The sequence below is a fragment of the Mustelus asterias genome, chromosome 18 (genome assembly GCF_964213995.1).
Source record: "Mustelus asterias chromosome 18, sMusAst1.hap1.1, whole genome shotgun sequence".
Classification (NCBI taxonomy): Eukaryota; Metazoa; Chordata; class Chondrichthyes; order Carcharhiniformes; family Triakidae; genus Mustelus; species Mustelus asterias.
The window spans coordinates 26,974,395-26,995,088 of NC_135818.1; the positions used below are offsets into that span (position 1 = coordinate 26,974,395).

General features: G+C 44.2%; 1 protein-coding gene across 1 annotated transcript in view; it reads right to left on the minus strand.

Moving 5' to 3' along the window:
* Nucleotides 1-20,694, minus strand: part of slc39a9 (solute carrier family 39 member 9) — a 53,485-nt gene that overhangs the window by 15,345 nt on the left and 17,446 nt on the right. The window contains exon 2 of the mRNA XM_078233628.1: nt 7,986-8,094. Within this exon, the coding sequence (XP_078089754.1) occupies nt 7,986-8,094 (109 nt within the window). The remainder of the gene's footprint in view (nt 1-7,985; nt 8,095-20,694) is intronic.

Sequence of the window (20,694 nt, forward strand, 5' to 3'; positions counted from 1 at the left end):
ACCACCTTGCCCAGCAGCGCATTCCAGGTCCCCACCACCCTCTGTGTAAAATATGTCCTTCTGATATCTGTGTTAAACTTCCCCCCCGTCACCTTGAACCTATGACCCCTCATGAACGTCACCACCAACCTGGGAAAAAGCTTCCCACCGTTCACCCTATCTATGCCTTTCATAATTTTATACACCTCTATTAGGTCTCCCCTCATCCTCCGTCTTTCCAGTGAGAACAACCCAAGTTTACCCAATCTCTCCTCATAACTAAGCCCCTCCATACCAAGCAACATCCTGGTAAACCTCCTCTGCACTCTCTCTAAAGCCTCCATGTCCTTCTGGTAGTGCGGCGACCAGAACTGGACGCAGTATTCCAAATGCGGCCGAACCAACGTTCTATACAACTGCAACATCAGACCCCAACCTTTATACTCTATGCCCCGTCCTATAAAGGCAAGCATGCCATATGCCTTCTAAAATGGGTGAAGTCTCCCATGGTTCCGCTATTAAATAAGCTCCATTGTTTCATATCAGAGCAGAAAGTTAGCTAGGTGGAGAGTTGGGCCTATTAAAGAGCCAAACGGAAATCTTCATGTAGGGGCAGAGGTATGGCTGAAGTATTAAATGTGTACTTTGTATTGTATCATCTTCATAAAACATTCACAATGATACAAAGGTTAAATTAAAAGGGAGAGGGAAGCTATAGGCAGGAAAGTAACAGATAGAGATGTATTAAACGGATCAAAATTACTGAAAGTTTGCAGATCGCCTGGTTTGGATGGAATACATCCATGGTTACTGAAAAAATAATGTAGAAGCAGTAGAGGCATTGGTCACGTTCTTTTAATCCACACTAGATACAGAGTAGTGCTGCAGGATTGAAGGGTTGCTAAATGTTATACCAATATTCAAGAATGGGGAGGGAGATAAACCACAAAACTACAGGCCAGTCAGCCTAACATCATGGCAGGTTGTTACTTAGAAAAGTATGCGTAAATCAAAGAGTGCCAGCATAGATATATGATGGACAAATGGTGTACAACTAGAACAAACAAAGAACAATACAGCACAGGAACAGGCCCTTCGGCCCTCCAAGCCCGCGCCGCTCCCCGGTCCAGGATTGAATCCTGAATCCAGGATCCCTGCCCAATTTCCAGCCTATCTACATCCTAATATCCTATCCAACTAGTTCAATTAAATTATTTGATGAGACAACAGAAGATTAATCGAGTTAATCAGTATACACTATTATGATCGGAGACCAGACCCCAAAATTTATGTTTTGATCTGGCTAGGTGCCAATAACATTTTGTTTAAAGTGGATAAAGTTTGAGATCCCAGCTATTTGCTAAGAGAATAAAGCCACAAAATTCTAGTTTTGTTAACTTTACTGTGCACAGTCAGAAAGTAAAACAATTCATCTCTCTTAACTCAATCAATATGAGGTACATATGAATTAACAGGGAAACTGTGGTTAAGCACACTACACTGGACAATAAGTGGCAGATGTGACCAAGACAGATTATATGGATTTCTCAGCAACCCACCCAGCTGTCAGTAAATCTGTTTACTCAGATTTCAATCCGTTTCAACCAATCTCGCTGAAACTCTCATCTCCCTCACAAGGGATTCTAAACATTTCACTTTTGAAGATCAGGTCTCTGAATTCCCTCAAAGCTGTTCTGACTAGAATAGCCTCAACAACTGTTCACCTTTCAAGGTTTCGACCTAGTTTTCCTGAGACTGTTGCCCTGGATTCCCAAATCTGCGCTCCAACACTGACTCACAGGCACAAAGCCAGATCTTCAGCCATACTGAGCAGAGCACCATTTCTCCAAAGGGTTATCTCTGCCCCAACGAGTGTAGCACAGCCACCAACCTTCCACTGTCTTTTCATTCTCCAGGGTTTCTCCCAAACTCCCACTAGTTGGAGCCTCCCAATCATAGCACTTTTACTGCTTGGAGTCTCTCTTTTCCCAGTCTCTCCCTGGGACCTCTCCCTGTCCCAGGACTCCTCAGTCCCGTGATCGGGTTTTTGTGCCAATCCCAGGGCATTGTTAGTGTTGGAATTCTGTTACAATTGCATGCTTTACATACGATCATATGAATTAGGCGCAGGTGCCACTCAGCATTTCAAGGCTACTCCGCCATTCAATAAGACCATGGCTGATCTGTTTGTAACTTCAATCCCATTTTCTGCCTACTCACAATAACCTTTTATTCCCTTGTTAATTAAGAATCTTCAGGAAAAATGTAAAGGCCTCAGAAAGGGTACAAGGCAGTACTAGGATGTGAGGGGAGAGGTGGGCCTTCAGAGTTATGAAGAGACGTTGGGAAAGTAAGGTAAAAACAAATTACTGCGGATGCTGGAATCTGAAACAAAAACAGAAAATGCTGGAAAATCTCAGGTGTGACAGCAAGATGCTGAGATTTTTCAGCATTTTCTGTTTTTGTTGGGAAAGTTTGTTTTCCTTAGAGCACTGAAGTTTAATAGGTGATCTAGAATTATAGAATTCTACAGTGCAGGAGGAGGTCATTCGGCCCATTGAGTCTGCACTGACCACAATCCCACCCAGGCCCTATCCGCATAACCCCATGCACTTACCCTGGCTAGTCGCCCTGACACTAAGGGACAATTCAGCTTGGCCAATCCACCTAACCCACACATCTTTTGACAGTGGGAGGAAACTGGAGCACCTGGAGGAAACCCACGCAGACACAGGGAGAATGTGCAAACTCCACACAAACAGGACCCAAGCCGGGAATAGAACCCAGGTCCCTGGCACTATGAGGCAGCAGTGCTAACCACCGTGTCACAGTGTTGCCCCGTGAATTATGATTAAGAAATTTACACCGAGCCAGCCGAGAGTCGAACCTGGAATCTTCTGATCCGTAATCAGACGCGTTATCCAGCAAGCTTTTGAACCCATATTATTCAATATGAGGTTTGCAAGATGATGAGAGGTTTCAATAAAGAAAAGAGTGAAAAACTAGTCCCTGGTGAGTCAATAACCATAGGTCATAGATTTAAATTCACTAGAAAAACATTGTGAGGGGAGATATGGAGAAATTAAAGGTGGTGGATTCCAGAAGTAATTTAAAGGAGTTGGACAGGTGCTTACAGGGTTAAGGACAAAAAACACAATTACGCTTTCAAAGAACCAGCAAAGGTACGATGGGTCAAATGGTTACTGTACATTTCTACAATTCCATGAAAATGTTTCAAGGGTCTCAGCATGTGTCATGAAAGAGTTGATGCACAAGTGAAGAGTACAAGAAATAGAAGCAGGAGTAAGCCACTAAAGCCTTCAAACTGCCCCGTTTAATACAATCATCGTTGATCTATGCCAGCCTCAGTTCCTTTTCTGTGCCATTTCCCCATCTATTCCTTGATCTATCAAATATTTTCCACCACTTGAATACTTCTAATGATCCAACCTCCACTATCCTTTGGGGCAGAGAATTCCAGAGATTCACCATCCTCAGAAGAAATCTCTACGCACCTCAGTTTTAAATGATTAGTCCTTTATCTTGTAGCTATCTTATTCAGAACTCTTCCATTAGTGAAATATTTCACCATCCACCCTGTCAAGCTCCCTCAGGATCTTATATGTTTGAATAAGGTCATCCCTCAATCTTCTAAACTCCAAGAAATTCAGACCCAGACTATTTTGTCTATCTTGATGGGACAACCCTCTGGGTTACATAAGATACATCTGATCTCATGCACCTTGAGGAGTTGGGGGCAGAAGAGTAAAATGAAACTGGGCTCCCATGTTTGATAACTATCCAATGATTTTCAGGACAGTATGTGGCTTAGTTCTGATGAGTTCCAATCCCCAGTAAATAGTCTGCCAACCCTAACTGCTCAGGCCATTTGGATGAGGTCCTGAATGGTGAACTGCACAGGTCAGTACCTTCAGGAGAGTAAGAGAAGAAAGCAAGATACACAGACTATGATTTCAACAAAGGGTTTGAACAAACCTACTGTGGAGTCTTGCCTGTTTGTGACCCCCAAATTAGATTACAGAAGTGAAAATAAAGCTAGGGACAATCAAGAAGATTATTTTGAAAGTATTTCCCTGGGCAATGTTGATACTTCTATGATTGAGATTTTGATCCTTTTGAAAAATCGGCAAGATCTGCCACATGCCATTGCAAAAATAAAAGTCTATTAATATGTTAATTCTTCCCCTGAACATGATCTAGCTCTCTACTGCCACATTTACAAGGAGAGATTGAGAAACCTGGGTCCGTATTCTCTAGCGTTTTCAAGAATGCGAGGTGATCTAATTGGAACTTACAAAATTCTTACAAGGGTATCATAGAATCATAGAAGGTAGATGTGGATAGAGTGTTTCCCCTGGCTGGTAAGTCTAGACAGTAAGAAGTTTAACAACACCAGGTTAAAGTCCAACAGGTTTATTTGGTAGCAAAAGCCACACAAGCTTTCGGAGCTCCAAGCCCCTTCTTCAGGTGAGTGGGAATTCTGTTCACAAACAGGGCATATAAAGACACAGACTCAATTTACATGAATAATGGTTGGAATGCGAATACTTACAGCTAATCAAATCTTTAAGAAACAAAACAATGTGAGTGGAGAGAGCATCAGGACAGGCTAAAAAGATGTGTTTTGTCTCCAGACAAGACGGCCAGTGAAACTCGGCAGGTCCAGGCAACTGTGGGGGTTACAGATAGTGTGACATGAACCCAATATCCCGGATGAGGCCGTCCTCGTGTGTGCGGAACTTGGCTATTAGTTTCTGCTCAGCGACTCTGCGCCGTCGAGTGTCGCGAAGGCCGCCTTGGAGAACGCTTACCCGAATATCAGAGGCTAAATGCCCGTGACCGCTGAAGTGCTCCCCAACAGGAAGAGAACAGTCTTGCCTGGTGATTGTCGAGCGGTGTTCATTCATCCATTGTCGCAGCGTCTGCATAGTTTCCCCAATGTACCATGCCTCGGGACATCCTTTCCTGCAGTGTATCAGGTAGACAACGTTGGCCGAGTTGCAAGAGTATGTACCGTGTACCTGGTGGATGGTGTTCTCACGTAAGATGATGGCATCTGTGTCGATGATCCGGCACATTTTGCAGAGGTTGCTGTGGCAGGGTTATGTGGTGTCGTGGTCACTGTTCTCCTGAAGGCTGGATAGTTTGCTGCGGACAATGGTCTGTTTGAGGTTGTGCGGTTGTTTGAAGGCAAGAAGTGGGGGTGTGGGGATGGCCTTGGCGAGATGTTCGTCTTCATCAATGACATGTTGAAGGCTCCTGGAGGAGATACATACTCTTGCAACTCGGCCAACGTTGTCTACCTGATACGCTGCAGGAAAGGATGTCCCGAGGCATGGTACATTGGGGAAACTATGCAGACGCTCGACAATCACCAGGCAAGACTGTTCTCTTCCTGTTGGGGAGCACTTCAGCGGTCACGGGCATTCAGCCTCTGATATTCGGGTAAGCGTTCTCCAAGGCGGCCTTCGCGACACACAACGGCGCAGAGTCGCTGAGCAGAAACTGATAGCCAAGTTCCGCACACACGAGGACAGCCTCAACCGGGATATTGGGTTCATGTCACACTATCTGTAACCCCCACAGTTGCCTGGACCTGCAGAGTTTCACTGGCTGTCTTGTCTGGAGACAATACACATCTTTTTAGCCTGTCTTGATGCTCTCTCCACTCACATTGTTTTGTTTCTTAAAGACTTGATTAGCTGTAAGTATGCGCATTCCAACCATTATTCATGTAAATTGAGTCTCTGTCTTTATATGCCCTGTTTGTGAACAGAATTCCCACTCACCTGAAGAAGGGGCTTGGAGCTCCAAAAGCTTGTGTGGCTTTTGCTACCAAATAAACCTGTTGGACTTTAACCTGGTGTTGTTAAACTTCTTACTGTGTTTACCCCAGTCCAACGCCGGCATCTCCACATCATGGTAAGTCTAGAACCAGGTGAGTGTCTCAGAATAAGAGGAAGGCCTTTTAGGACTGAGATGAGGGGGAACGTCTGGAATTATGTACCCCAGAGTGTTGTGCAAGCTTAATCATTGAGCATGTTCAAGACAAATCGACAGATTTCTGGATACAAATGACATCGAGGGATATGGGGATACCATGAGATAGATGATCAGTCTCAATCTAATTGAATAGGACGGAAGGCTCGACAGACTAAATGGCCTACTCCTGCTCCCATATTCCAGGCATATATTTGTGTCAGAAATTTATAATGGTCAAACCTATGTCCAATTTAAAAATGGAAATTGCCTATGTGAATGTATCACTTGTAATTGCACTCTCCTATAAATGACGGCACTCAATTGGCATATCATAACTTCTTCACCCATACAGATGAGAAATACTTGAGCTCCAATCAACTCCACTTTTCCAAGGGGATTAATAAAAACAAAGCATAATGTAAAAACAAAGCACAAAGTGTTCTGACTTTAAACATTAACTGAATTAGATTTATGTCATGGTCCACTTATCCATTGTTCTCTTACACCAAGTCATCTGAACAACACAATCAATCTCAATCTCTGTACTGTGCCAAAATAATTCAGAAAATTGGACTTTGGATGGTCTAAATTCACCCTTAATAATTCTGATGACCTTTTTAACCTAATAAATTAGCCACCTACACTCTGGTATGTGAGGGGCTAAGAGCTCACATTGTTTGGACCAGGGAGCGGCGTGGGCTTGGAGGGCCCAAGGGCATGTTCCTGTGCTGTATTGTTCTTTGTGGATTTTAAAATGTTTATAAATATCACTATTTCTAAAATTTTAAAAACTAAACAAAGACATTTAAAATGGCTAAAACTATGTGACCCTTGAATAAAAGAAGCCACTTGGCTGTTTTAGGAAAACTCATCTCGTTATATCAGAGGAGCCACTAACAACCCTCTGTGGACTGTACAGCACAATTTCAAAAAGAGGTTTACTAAGACAATCTGCATTTAATAATACAGGCTGGCCAGAAGGAGATTGTTTCTGAAAAGACAAAGATCCACAATCTTGGCTAGGATTCTTTGGAATCCAGGAAATGGATACACACCTCTTATCAGAGATGGTGAAGAAGTTCATAGAATCCTACAGTGCAGAAAGAGGCCATTCGGCCCATCGAGTCTGCACCAATCACAATCCCACCCAGGCCCTATCCACATATCCCTACATATTTACCCACTAACCTATGCATCCCGGGACAGTAAGGGGCAATTTAGAATGTCCAATCAACCTAGCCCGCACAACTTTGGACTGAAAGGTGGACTGAAGAGGTGGCAGTCATGTGACATGGGCCTCTGGCTTATGGAACAAGTAATATTACCTTGCTGATTTGCATGACTCTGCTGTTTAACATCTGACCAGCAGGCCATACCGAAGGAGCTCTGGCCTAATTTGGTCAGCTGGCCCCATCTATCCTGCTTCTGTGGGAAGTTCTGTGCCATCGCCTAAAAGACCAATTCACCTCTATTTCAGCTTGTGAAGTCAACGCCACCAGAAAAGGGAATTCTACAACATCGGGTTCAAGCCCGCCAACCTCCGTGAAAGAATACCTCATTGGACTTTGTTTCTGGACACTGGGACCTTGTAAATCTTTTCTCTATCCCTCTCTTTCCTATCTGAAGATGAGGGGCATGTTGCAAACCCTCTTTTTGCATTTTCAGTGTGTGCAAATAAACTAACTGCTGGGGTTTATCCTACCTTAAGTTCGCTGTAGGGTTATTAATAGAAAATTGGATCACACCTAAACCACAGGGTTGGGAAATACACCACCGCTTATAAAGAGGGAAACAGATCTGCTGCGGATGGCTGACAAGAGAAATTAGAGCTGTTTAAATTGACCCCCTCCCACCTGTCAGTAATACATGCAATGGATCAGTCATGAGAGTGCAGTTACAAATAAAAAACTTCATTGGTTTCATGTTCATAGAGCTTCTAGTTAATTTAATTCTGTGCTCTGCAGTGATTTTAAAGGGCACTGGGCTTTGGAACTAAACCTTACCATGCAGAGCATCCTCGTAGAGTGCGTGAACACCTTCAGGAACAATAACTGCTAGAGCAGTGCCACACAGAAGCCCAGCACCAAGAACCGTCACCAACTTCAACCTTTCCTAGAGAGAAATAAACAAAAAATAACTTTTTCTTGCAAGAAAAATGTAGGTATGATATCACTGTCACAGAAAGGTTATTGTGCCTGTAGGTTCTGCTGTAATTACATTCTTGTAACTTTTTATATTTATCCAATTCCCCTTTAAAATGTCATGATACAGAGATGAGGAGAAATTTCTTCACCCAGACAATGGTCAGCCTGTGGAATTCGCTAACACATAGTCGAGGCCAAAACATTGTATGTTTTCAGGAAGTAGATATAGCTCTTGGGGTGAAGGGGATCAAAGATAGGTGGGATCAGGCTATCGAGTTGGATGATCAGCCTCGAAGGGCCAAGTGCCTTACATCTGCTTCTATTTTCTATTACTGACTCATATTTCAAAGCTTTAAAACATGAAAGCATTCTTGTGAACATCTAGTCCATGGTTCATATTAGCATCTTGTGAAGGTAATTAAAATGTTGGACTTTCCAGATTGCCAGACATCTCAAGAAATGGCAATTTAAAAGGTGATCTATGTTTGTTTAATAAGTCAGAATAGAAGAGATAGAACCCCAACACAGCAGGAGATCTTATTTAATAAAAGAACTGGAGAAAAAATGATTGCAATGCCAGCAAGAACAAGGGCATCCAAGAGAGGTGGTTTTGTTTTGGGAGATAGAGCTAAATTAGTTTTAAAACATTCATTCAGTGAATCCTGAATGGTTGTAAAACCCATTTACTTCATTGGATCAAAGAGGAAATAGCATGAGGACTAATTAATTCAAAGGTCAATTTGAGGACATCCCATAGCAGGCTACGTCATTATGGGTAAAGCTTAGGGAGATTCTTTGGTTTCAATTTATTTCAGCAATTGCTGGAAAAGTTAGTTGCAGCTTGAAATTGATGTGTGCAGTTTGCAACTCACTAAGAGACAGATGAAGTAAATGATAGGTAGGCCTGTGCTGCAAGTAGAGCATTCGCTGCATGGGATGTAGGAAAGGTTTAATCTCAGTTTGAATTTTGTGAGGAAACAGGAACTGGAAAATTGTCTCGTTTAAAGCTAGTGGGATAATTTACAGTAAAACTCAATGTCTCGTGGCAAAAGAAAGTAAACAGCTGAATCAGTTTGGAAGTTGTAATAACTCCACGGAGGCGAAAGTCTCGTCATCAAGTTACTTTATTTACACCATACATGTGTACACAGCCAGCTCTCCAGTTGCTCCCTGCTGAACGCAAGCAGGGAGTCTGACACACCTGCTTTAAGTAGGGAGCATGAGGCTTCCTGATTTAACCATCAATTAAGACTCATCAGGTACCTTTTTTTGTGCACAAGTAGACTTATATTAACATTGCAATGAGGTTACTGGGAAAATCACCGAGTTGCCAGTCTCTAGCAACTGTTCGGGTACACGGAGGGAGAACTTACCATGGCCAATGCACATAACCAACACGTCTTTCGGAAGAAACCGGAGCACCCAGAGGAAACCCACGCAGACACGAGGAGGATGTGCAGATACCGCACAGACAGTGACCCAAGTCGAGAATCGAACGATGTGAGGCAGCAGTGATAACCACTGTGCTATCCAAGGACTCATCTGGTAGTTCATACACTAACAAGCCAACCTCATTAGCCTGGCTGAAATCATCACACTCCTCCCCCACAAAGTCCGAGGAATCCCCTCGGTTTGCTTCCCTCGGGGGTCTTTGCCTCTGCTTGAGTGCCGGGTCAGGATCCTCCAACTCGGCCTCTGATGTCGGCGGTGTGTAACGGTTGGGCGCCTGTCTCTTCCGCCGCGAATGCCGGAGGTCTGGTTCCTCGTCCACTTCAGGTGGTAAGAGAGATCGCTGAAGCTTCACCCCGTGTCCATTTCAGACCCTGAGGTCCCCATCAAGGGTGCAGGGGAGGCAGTACTGGCTTGTCGATGGGGACTCTGCTCGTCCCTAGGGCTGCAGGGCAGACTCGGCTCTGGAATGGGTGGAAAGCTTGAGGCCCGGACTGGGTCCAGGTGTTTCCTTACCACTGCCTCGCCTACACGTACTCGGTAGGATACCGGTCCTGGACTCGACTGTTACCCAGGCGGGTCCATTTGCATAATTTCTGACCCAATCTTTCTCTCCCGCTACAAAGTGCCTTTCTGGGCGAGTGTTGTTATGGCCCCTGCATTGGGCTTCCTGGTGTCTTTCCACCTTTCCTCCCAGGTTTGGCAACAACAGGCTCAGCCTGGTGCAGGGCCGTCTGCCCATCAGTAACTCTGCTGGCACAGTTCCCGTGGTGGCATGTGGAATGGTCCTATAGTCAAATAACCACCTCGAGAGTTTTGTCTCTAATGAGGCCGCTGGCTGTTTTTTCAACCCGGCCTTTAACATCTGGACTGCTCTCTCCGCTTGCCCATTTGATGCCGGGTGATAAGGTGCTGTCTTGATGTGCCGGATCTCATTTGATTTCATAAATTGTGTGAATTCTAGGCTGGTGAACACTGAACCATTATCAGAAACTAATAACTCTGGGATCCCATGCGTTGCGAATGAGGTGTGCAGTTTTCAATGATTGCCATTGTGTTTGCCGAGTTTAGTTTATAGACATCTAACCACTTGGAATGGGCATCTATTATCACCAGAAACATGGACCCCATAAACGGGCCTGCAAAATTGACATGGAGTCGTGAACATGGTCTGCCTGGTCATTCCCACGGGTGCACCGGTGGTGCCTTCTGCCCCTGTTGGCACTGCCCTATCAGTTTCGCTATGTCTGCGTCCAGACCTGGCCACCAGACGTAGCTCCTGGCCAGCATCTTCATTTTTGATACTCCAGGGTGCCCATGGTGTAGTTCGGCCAGTATGGCCCGACGGCCCTGCCTTGGGACGATGACCCGTGCTCCCCACAGCAGTATCCCGTCTTCTACCGTGATCTGCTCCCTTCTGATCCAGTATGGGTGGAACTGTGGATGGACCGGTCTTTCCAGCTGCCCTGATAGCACCAGGTGCTTTACCTTCGCCAATACAGGGTCTTTCTGGTCCACTGGTGTATATTGTGTGCATCCACTGGGAGGGTATCCATAAAGTTTAATGTCATCATGGTCTCCTCCATTCTGGGTACCAATGGTGGGATGTCCGGTAACGGTAACCGGCTGAAGGCATCGGCATTTGCCACTCTAGTCCCTGATCGGTGCTCCAATTGATACCAATATGCTGCCAGCAATAATGCCCAACGCTGGATCCGGGCTGACGCTATCGGCAGCACTGCTTTGTCTTCCTTCAGTAGGCCTGGGAAGCGTTTATGATCTGTTACAATCGTAAATTTTTGCCCACATAAATACTGGTGAAATTTTTTGACTGCGAAGATTACCGCCAGTCCTTCCTTTTCAATCTGGGCACATCTTTGCTTTGCCATTGCCTGGGTCCTCCAATAAACATACTCTTCAACGGCATGTAACCCTCACCATCTGGCCTGGGCTTGCAAAATCCTACTAACTGTCCTGGCTTGAGACAATTCACACCTCGCTAACCTGTGATTATCCATCTCTCCACTCGCATTGTCTGTACCTGTAAAGACTTGCACTCCAACCATTATCTTGCAATTGCAACTCTGCCTATATATGCCGTGTTTGTGAACCCAACTCTCCACTCACCCGAGGAAGAAGCAGTGCTCCGAAAGTTTGTGATTCCAAATAAACCTGTTGGACTTTAACCTGGTGTTGTGAGACTTTTAACTGTACCCTAGCATATTTTAATATGCGAATGTGTTTTTTAAAATTCATTCGTGGGACATAGGCATTGCTGGCTAGCCAGCATTTACTGCCCATCCTTAGAGCAGTTGAGAGTCAACCACATTACTGTGGCTCTGGAGTCACATATAGGCCAGACCAGGTAAGGACAGCAGATTTCCTCCCTAAAGGACATTAGTGAACCAGATGGATATTTCCGATAATCAACAACGGTTTCATGGTCATCAGTAGATTCTTAATTCCAGATATTTTTTATTGAATTCAAATTCCACCATTTGTCGTGGCAGGATTGAAACCCGGGTCCCCAGATCATTAGCTGAGTTTCTGGATTAATAGTCCAGTGATAATACCACTAAGCAATCGTGTCCCCTGATGATTGGAGACTTGTTCCATTCATCGTGCCCAAAGCAGATTTGTTGTTCCTGGAATCCCGTGCAGCCTGTTTTCCTCAACATACACGATTCTGCAATTGCATAGTGTACTGTAAATTCCCAGTTTATCCTGAGATGGTTTCTTCTCTTGGTGTGTATGAAGGAATAAATGGAGCTTCTTAGATGACTTTTGTTTGACTTCTATGTCCGTTGACTTGTGTAGTCTGTGTATGGAAGTACAGGACTCCAGTCTTAATCAAATTAGTTGTTATGAAGTGAGTATTAGGTAATGCATGAAGGGTTGAAGTGTAGACTCAAGTGCTTATTGTAGGTATTTCTTGTCACTGATGGTGTAGGTTTTTCCAATGAGGGTTTCAGAAACTAATTGGATGGATGATGGAAAGATCAGTAGTTCAGGTGAGTGGGCCTATGGTTGACTTAATGCATTGTTATATCACTAAGTTTTTGTGATGAAAACACCAAGAAATAGTATAGAAAGTTGTTTTGTCCTGTCTCCATGGTAAAATTAATACTCAAATGTTGATTGTTAAGGTACTGTAGAGAACTGTGAAGTTCTCTCCTATTTTGTTGCGATATGACAAATCAAAGCCAGAGTTTCAGTTCGAAGCTAGCTGACTGAAAGTCCACTTGTTCAAACTGATAGTGTGCTGCACAGGTGACAAACAAGTTGCACACAAGCAGTGGTCCTTTAATATGCACACCTGCATAGCAAATCTTAACGGAATCATGCAGTGCAACAATCAACACAGTACAGAAAAATCAAAGGTAACATTACTCATCACCCAGCGCTCGCTGACCTACAGCATTTCTCAGTCAGTCAGCTCTGCGATTTTCACATTCCAATCCTGATGCTCAAAAACTCCATGGTCTCCAACTCCGATCACTGCAGCTTCCCTAAAATGAAAGTTCACTTCAAAATTTTGAAGTGAACAGCCAGCTTCTTTTTAAAAAAAGTGCGGTACCTTCCAGACTGTTCCACAGCTACATGCACATACATCTTATTAGAAGCATTGCCTCAACCCTCAGATCTCTGCTCATCCAATTCTGGCTTCCTGTGCAGCTGCCAAGACATTCAACACTGGAATTCCCTTCCTAAACTTTTCCTTCACGTCTTTCTCTGCCTTTAAGATGTTCCTTAAAACCTCTCTCTTTGACCAAACTTTTTCAGCCATGTGTCCTAATTTTATGCAGCAGGGCATCAAATTTATATGGGAACATTCCTACAGAGCACTTTTAACTATTTATATATTATGTTAAAGTCATTACATAAATACAAATTATTAACCTGTGGCGATTTAAAAAACAAAAGTAAATGAACTTGCTGCCTCATACAGGGAGAACAAACCCTAACCTGCTTCAGTTTGAACAACTCCTGAACCATTACCATTGTGAAGCTCCTTTTCCTCATGACAATGCAGCACTGTTACCGAGACTGCGCCAAGCTTTCCAAGATTCCTTCATAACTCACTAATGTTTTATGGTAACTGTAGCTATATGTACATTACAGTGGAATGTGAACTCGGCAAAAAAGAGTCTCCGTAATTCATAGTAATGATTTGTTTGAACATCTTGTTTCCTAATGAAGTCCTGTGCATTCTACTTGTTTTAATAAAAATCACAACCATATTAAAGGATGTACCAATGCTTGCAAGGGCAGAATTTATGGGTTGACTCCAGCAGTTTACAATGACCACAATGACCAGTTGAACTAACATAAATTGAAGTAACAGTCTGTTTATAACTCAGATAACCTCCAATTTCAAAAGTAGTTGCTTCTAGTACCAACTACACACATTAGTAGCAATTTTAAAATGAAAAGCTTTATTTGTGTGTGTGTCACAAATAGGCTTACATTAACACTGCAGTGAAGTTGCTGTGAAAATCCCTTAGTCGCCACACTCTGGCGCCTATTTGGGTACATTGAGGGAGAATTTAGCATGGCCAACGCACCTAACCAGCACGTCTTTTAGACTGTGGGAGGAAACCGGAGCACCCGGAGGAAACACACGCAGATACTGGGAGAATGTGTAGACTTCCCACAGACAGTGACCCAAGCCGGGTCCCTGGCGCTGCGAGGCAGCAGTGCTAACCACTGCGCCACCCATAAGCGAGCAAGCTTGTTCATTAGTATATTCAAGGAGATACACTGGCCGGGTAAAACTGAGCCATATAAACTGGTAAAGTCTAACAACATGGAGCTATGCTGAGTTAGTCACTCTCAGCCGGATCAGCATAGAGTTGGTATAAAATTCCAAAGTGCCCTGGAAGAGGATCAGAGACTCCCAATGTTGATTATTATTTAGTGACCTCTGCTAGAAAGTATGGATGGTAACCACTGGAGGAGGACAGGGTCAAGATCAAATGTGAAGACGTTCCCATTACCAAAGAACCTGACACTCACCATCTAAGCACAAAAACTGAAAGCGTGGCTACAAGTGGTGGATGATCACTATCTAAAAGAACCATGTCCCGGAGTCAGAGCCTTCGAGAGTTGGAGAGCATTAAAGCAAGGACTGTTGTGCTCATATACAACATATAGACTTGGTGGAATACCCTAAAAATATGGTACTTGAGAGGGGTGGGCGCAGTGAAAATGGTTGACAAGATTTTTCAAAAGCTCTGAACAGAAATAAAGATGTGGATGCTTTGATGTTAATTAAAAGATTCTAATTTACGAATTAATCAGCAATTCAGCAGTGGGTCAATTGAAACACACTCACCTCTCAATCAAAGGTTTGTGGGTTGAACGCCAATCCAGAAATTTCAGCACATTATCTGGACTGACACACATCCAGTGCCGGACTGATGGTGTCCTACACTACTGGAGGGGCTGCCATTCAGATGAGATGTTAAACTGGGGCCCCATCAGGATGAACGTGAAAAGGTCCTAGTGACACAATTTTGAGGAAAAACAAGGGAGTTTTACCCCGCATCCTGGCCAATATTTATCCGTCAACTAACATCAGTATCTCGACGTTTACCTCCTTAGTTTGTAGGAGCTTGCTGTGTGCAAATTGGCTGCTGCATCTCCTAAAATATACAGTGAAAACACTTCAAAAGTACTTCATTGGCAGTAAAGTGATTTGGGACAAGTTTTTTTATTATTGACTCTTGTCCCCTAACTATTTTCCTTTTGTCTAAGATTATATTGCTACTGTTATAATTGACAGTCAAGAACCCAGTCATGCAAGCTCACTGCAGGCAGGAGCTATAGTACAATGGTTCACAAGTTGGAAAACTGCTGTTTCCTTCCAGCATGCGACTGGTGAATTTGTTTGTGAATTCAGAACAAAACTGAGATGCTTTAGTCTACAAATGTGCTGGTACTAAGTTAATTGCTGAACTGAATTTGTCGGTTCTCATGACGACACACAGACACAAAAATGAAATATTAGTAACCATGTACATCAATCTGACCAGAATCTGAAAATAAGTTGATAGTTTACACTTTGTCTTTTGATTTTCCCCCAGTCCTCTTAAGTTATTTTTCTTACAGTGTTTTTCTCTCAATTGTGGTGGTGTTGCATATTGCCAGCTTACATGGAGGGGAGAAAAAAGTTTTCACTGAAAATCAGCCCTGCCAATCAAAATATCAAAACTTAGCTGAAACTGAGATCCAAATCACTACGTAACCTACAATTCTTGTCATGCCTGTCCACTGTAGGTAAAGAGTTAAGGCACCATTGACTCATTGTGGCATTTTTCCAAAAATGTAAACAGCAGATTTAAGACATTGTAAATGTGCCAGAGAAAATTTTTTATTTTTAACTTGTATTGTTGTTGGGGCTTTGACCCAAATTGATTCAGTTAGTCATCTTCTGCTGAAACCAGACTTCAGTCTGAAGTTCAATGTCCATCATCATAACAGCCAAATAACAACTTGTATTTATATAGCATCTTTAATATCATAAAATGCCCCAAAGTATTTGGAAAGCAAAGGTTTGGCACTGAGCTACATAAGGTAATATTAGAGCATGTGATCAAAAGTTTTATTAAGAGTTAGATTTTAAGTCTTAAATTAAGTAAGAGAGGTAAAGGAAATTATGGAGCTTAGACTCTTGGCTGCTGTGGAAGTACCAGCAATGAGGGAGCAATGAAAACTGGGGATACTTTAGCTGCTGAAAGTAAGCACACAGGTACATCAGGCAGCAAAGAAGGCAAATGGTATGTTGGCCTTCATAGCGAGAGGATTTGAGTATAGAGATAGGGATGTTTTACATCTCTATACTCAAAGATTTACCAGACCGATTCTTGGGATGGCAGGTCTGTCATATGAGGAGAGGTTAGGGTTATATTCACTGGAGTTTAGAAGAGTGAGGGGGGATCTCACAGAAACTTATAAAATTCTAACAGGGTAGATTCAGAAAGAATGTTCACAATGGCGGGAGAGTCCAGAACTAGGGGGTCATAGTTTGAGGATAAGGGATAAACCTTTTAGAAATGAGGTGAAGAGAAATTTCTTCACCGAGAGGATGGTGAATATGTGGAACTCACTACCACAGAAAATAGTTGAGGCTAAAATGTTGTCTGATTTCAAGAAGAAATTAGATATAGCTCTTGGGGCTAAAGGAATATGGGGGAGGGGGTGGGGGGACTGGGAGATAATGAAGGTCAGCAAGTAACACGTGACTGTGACTTGGTGCGAGTGAGGACAGGAGCAGAATTCTGAGTCAAGAGGCAAAAAAGATATATGGGTTTCAGCAGCAGACGAACTAAAGCAAGGGTGGAGCGGAGTGATACTGTGGAGCTGAAAATAGTCGATTTTTGTGATAGCAGGAGCTCATCCTGGGGTCAAATACGACACCAAAGTAGCATACAGTCTGGTTTACAACAGGAAACAGGTGGAGTCAGTACTTTGGAACAGAAGACAATGGCTTTGATCTTCCTAACACTTAACTGGAGAAAATTTCTGCTCAAATATATTATGTCAGATAAGTGGCCTGATAATTCATCAATAGTTAAGCAGTTGAGAAAGATGCTGGTGAGGTACAGCTGGGTGTCAGCAGCATGCGTGTGAAAACTAGCAATGTTTCCAGATGATGTGACCAATTGTACGTAGAGCATGTAGATCAGTGATGGGCAACCTAGGCGAGTGAATGGGCCACAAGTTACCCTCCTTCATTTCAATGGACCGCAAGATTGAAATCTAGCTTCTTCACTAACTGTAACCCCATGAGTAAGATTAAATACATTTAAAACAGGCCAAATATTTCATAACAGGTGATAGAAAATGCTTAATCACATGTATTAATAGAACTAACAACAACTTCAAATGGTAAAAACAAAAGAAATTAACTTGGGATGCAGAGCAGCACAGTAGCACAGTGGTTAGCACTGCTGCCTCACAGCACCAGGGACCCGTGTTCGATTCTCGGCTTGGGTCACGGTCTGTGTGGAGTATGCATGGTCTCCCAGTGTCTGCGTGGGTTTCCTCCAGGTACTCCGGTTTCCTCCCACAGTCCAAAAGACATGCTAATTAGGTGCATTGGCCATGCTAAATTCTCCCTCAGCGTACCTAAACAGGTGACTAGGAGATTTTCACAGTAACTTAATTGCAGTGTTAACGTAAACCTATTTGTGACACGAATAAATACACTTATAACAGAGGGAGCGCACGGCTCTCACAGTCAATGTTGTATGCAATCAGCGCGCATCTCACTTCACTTGCCTTTGCTTTATGTGCGCATCACTTCAGTCATACAGGTAGGAAAAAAACTACGCTGATGGAAATCAGTGAAATGTGGCAGCCCTGTGCTTGGGCAATGGACAACAAAGTGTCTTATGGGCTGCACACAGAACTCAGATGGACCACATGTGGCCTCCGGGACATAAGTTGCCCACTACTGATGTAGATGAAAGAGAGTGAGAGAATGGGGCAAGGATAGATAGATAGAGGGTACACCGGAGGTAACAACACAGGAACTGAAGCCATTTGTAGGATCACTCTGGCTCCGATTACTGAGAAGAATGGAACCAAGCGAGTGTGGTCTCACCCAGCTGGACAATGGTGGGGCACTTTGGGGGAGGACAGTGTAGATAGCCATATCAAAGGCTGCAGACAGGTCAAGAAGGATCTCACAGTCGCATGGATGTCATTTATGATTTCACTAGTGACAGGGGCAGAAACACGATTGGAAGGAGTTCCAGGAAAGATGGGAACAGATTTGGGAGGAGGTAACAATCAGGGGAAAGGGAGATGTGTCGGTAGTTTGCAAGGATGGAATGGGTGAAGTGTTTTTTTTTGAGGGGTAATGACAGCAATTTGAAGGAGAGAGAGGTAGCACCTGAAGATAAAACTGTTTAAAATGTCAGCTAAAATGGGGACCAGGAGGATAGGTTCAATGGTCAGTAATTTAGAAAGTCATAGAGATTTACAACATGAAAACAGACCCTTTGGCCCAACTTGTCTAAGCCGCCTAGTTTTTATCATTAAGCAAGTCCCAATTGCCTGTGTTTGGCCCAAATCCCTCTATACCAATCTTACACGTAATTGTCCAAATGCTTTTTAAAAAACAAAAATTATACCCGCCTCTACTACTATCTTTAGCAACTTGTTCCAGACACACACAATCCTCTGTGAAAGCACTGCCCCTCTGGACCCTTTTGTATCTCTCCCCTTAAACTTATGCCCTCTAGTTTTAGACTCCCCTACATTCAGGAAAAGATGTTAGGCGGAATTGTTGAATCGTGGGAAAACTGGAGTAATTCACGGTGTTTTTTTCAGTAGGGGTTCACACTAGAATCTCCCACACACTATGCAATGCAGAAGGTACCAGCGCGAATATTATTAAATTTCAGGGGACAGGGCCTATTCCCACCCGGGAGGCGAAGTCAGCGGGCCTCTGCACCTGCACTGTGGCCCTGAACTGCCAGCCTCCTGTTTGCTGGCCAGCTTGTCACAGACAGCCCCAATCTCCAGCCCCTCCACCCTCAGTGCCAACTCCCCCCATCCCCACGCAGTGCAGATATCCCCCCACCCCCAATTGCTGGCCTCCTTCCTGCCCCCATCGATCCCAATGCAGAATGGCAGCGGGACACCCCCACCCTTACCGATTGCCCTAATCCCCGCCCTCTTGACATTGCCGAACGGGCATGGGGCAGTGCCAAGGTGCTCCTTAGTTATAGGCACTTTGCCCCTTGGGCAGTGCCATGGGGTACAGACTGGCATTGACATGCCCAGGGGGCACCACTACCCTGCTCCCCGGCCACCTAGGGAGGCCCCATTGTCCCCTATTCACTCCAGCAGGGTCAGGCCGCCAACTCCCCAAAAGTGGTAAGCTACTCAAAACCCCAGTGGAGTTAAACACTCTGGCGGGGTAGGAGAGGCTAGCAGGCCCAGAGAATTCAGTCCCGGGCCCGCTGATAGTATTTAGATGAAAGCCAGCGCTGGGAGACGCTAGCAGGATGCGAACGCTCATGGGAACCCCGCGAATTGCCACCCGCACGTTTCTCCCAGCCCACTACGCTACAAAATCAGTGCAGCAGAATGGGAGAATTGCCCCCGTTGACTACATACCTCATGACTATATGCCCCTCATTATTTAATAGACCTCTATAAGGTCACCCCATGTCACCTACACTTCAGGGAAAAGTCTAGCCAGCCTCTCCTTGTAACTCAAACCATCAAGTCCCAGTAGCACCCTAGTAAATCTCTTCTGCACTCTTTCCAGTTTAATGATATTCTTTCTACAATAGGGTGACCGGAACCGTACACAGTATTGCAAGTGTGGTCTTACCAATGTCTTGTACAACTTCAACAAGACGTCCCAACTCCTGTATTCAATCTTCTGACCAATGAAACCAAGCATGCCAAATGCTTTCTTCACTACCCTGTCCACATATGATTCCACTTTCAAGGAGCTATGAACCTATACTCGGCACGGTAGCACAGTGGTTAGCACTGCTGCTTCACAGCTCCAGGGACCTGGGTTCGATTCCCGGCTTGGGTCACTGTCTGTGTGGAGTTTGCACATTCTCCTCGTGTCTACGTGGGTTTCCTCCGGGTGCTCCGGTTTCCTCACACAGTCCAAAGATGTGCGGGTTAGTTTGATTGGCCGTGCTAAAATTGCCCCTTAGTGTCCTGAGATGCGTAGGTTAGAGGGATTAGTGGGTAAATATGTAGGGATATGGGGGCAGGGCCTGGGTGGGATTGTGGTCGGTGCAGACTCGATGGGCCGAATGGCCTCTTTCTGCCCTGTAGGGTTTCAATGATTTCTATGATATACTCCTGATCTCTTTGTTCTATAACTCTCCCAATGCCCTACCATTAACTGGTAGATTGGTTCAATCTACCCAAATGCATCACCTCACATTTATCTAAATTAAACTCCATCTGCCAGTCTTGGTGTCATCTGCAAACTTACTAACCATGCCTCCTAAATTCCCATCCAAATCATTAATATAAATGACAAATAACAGTGGACCCAGCACCGATCCCTGAGGCACACTGCTGGTCACAGGCCTCCAGTTTTAAAAACAACCCGCTACAACCACCCTCTGGCTTC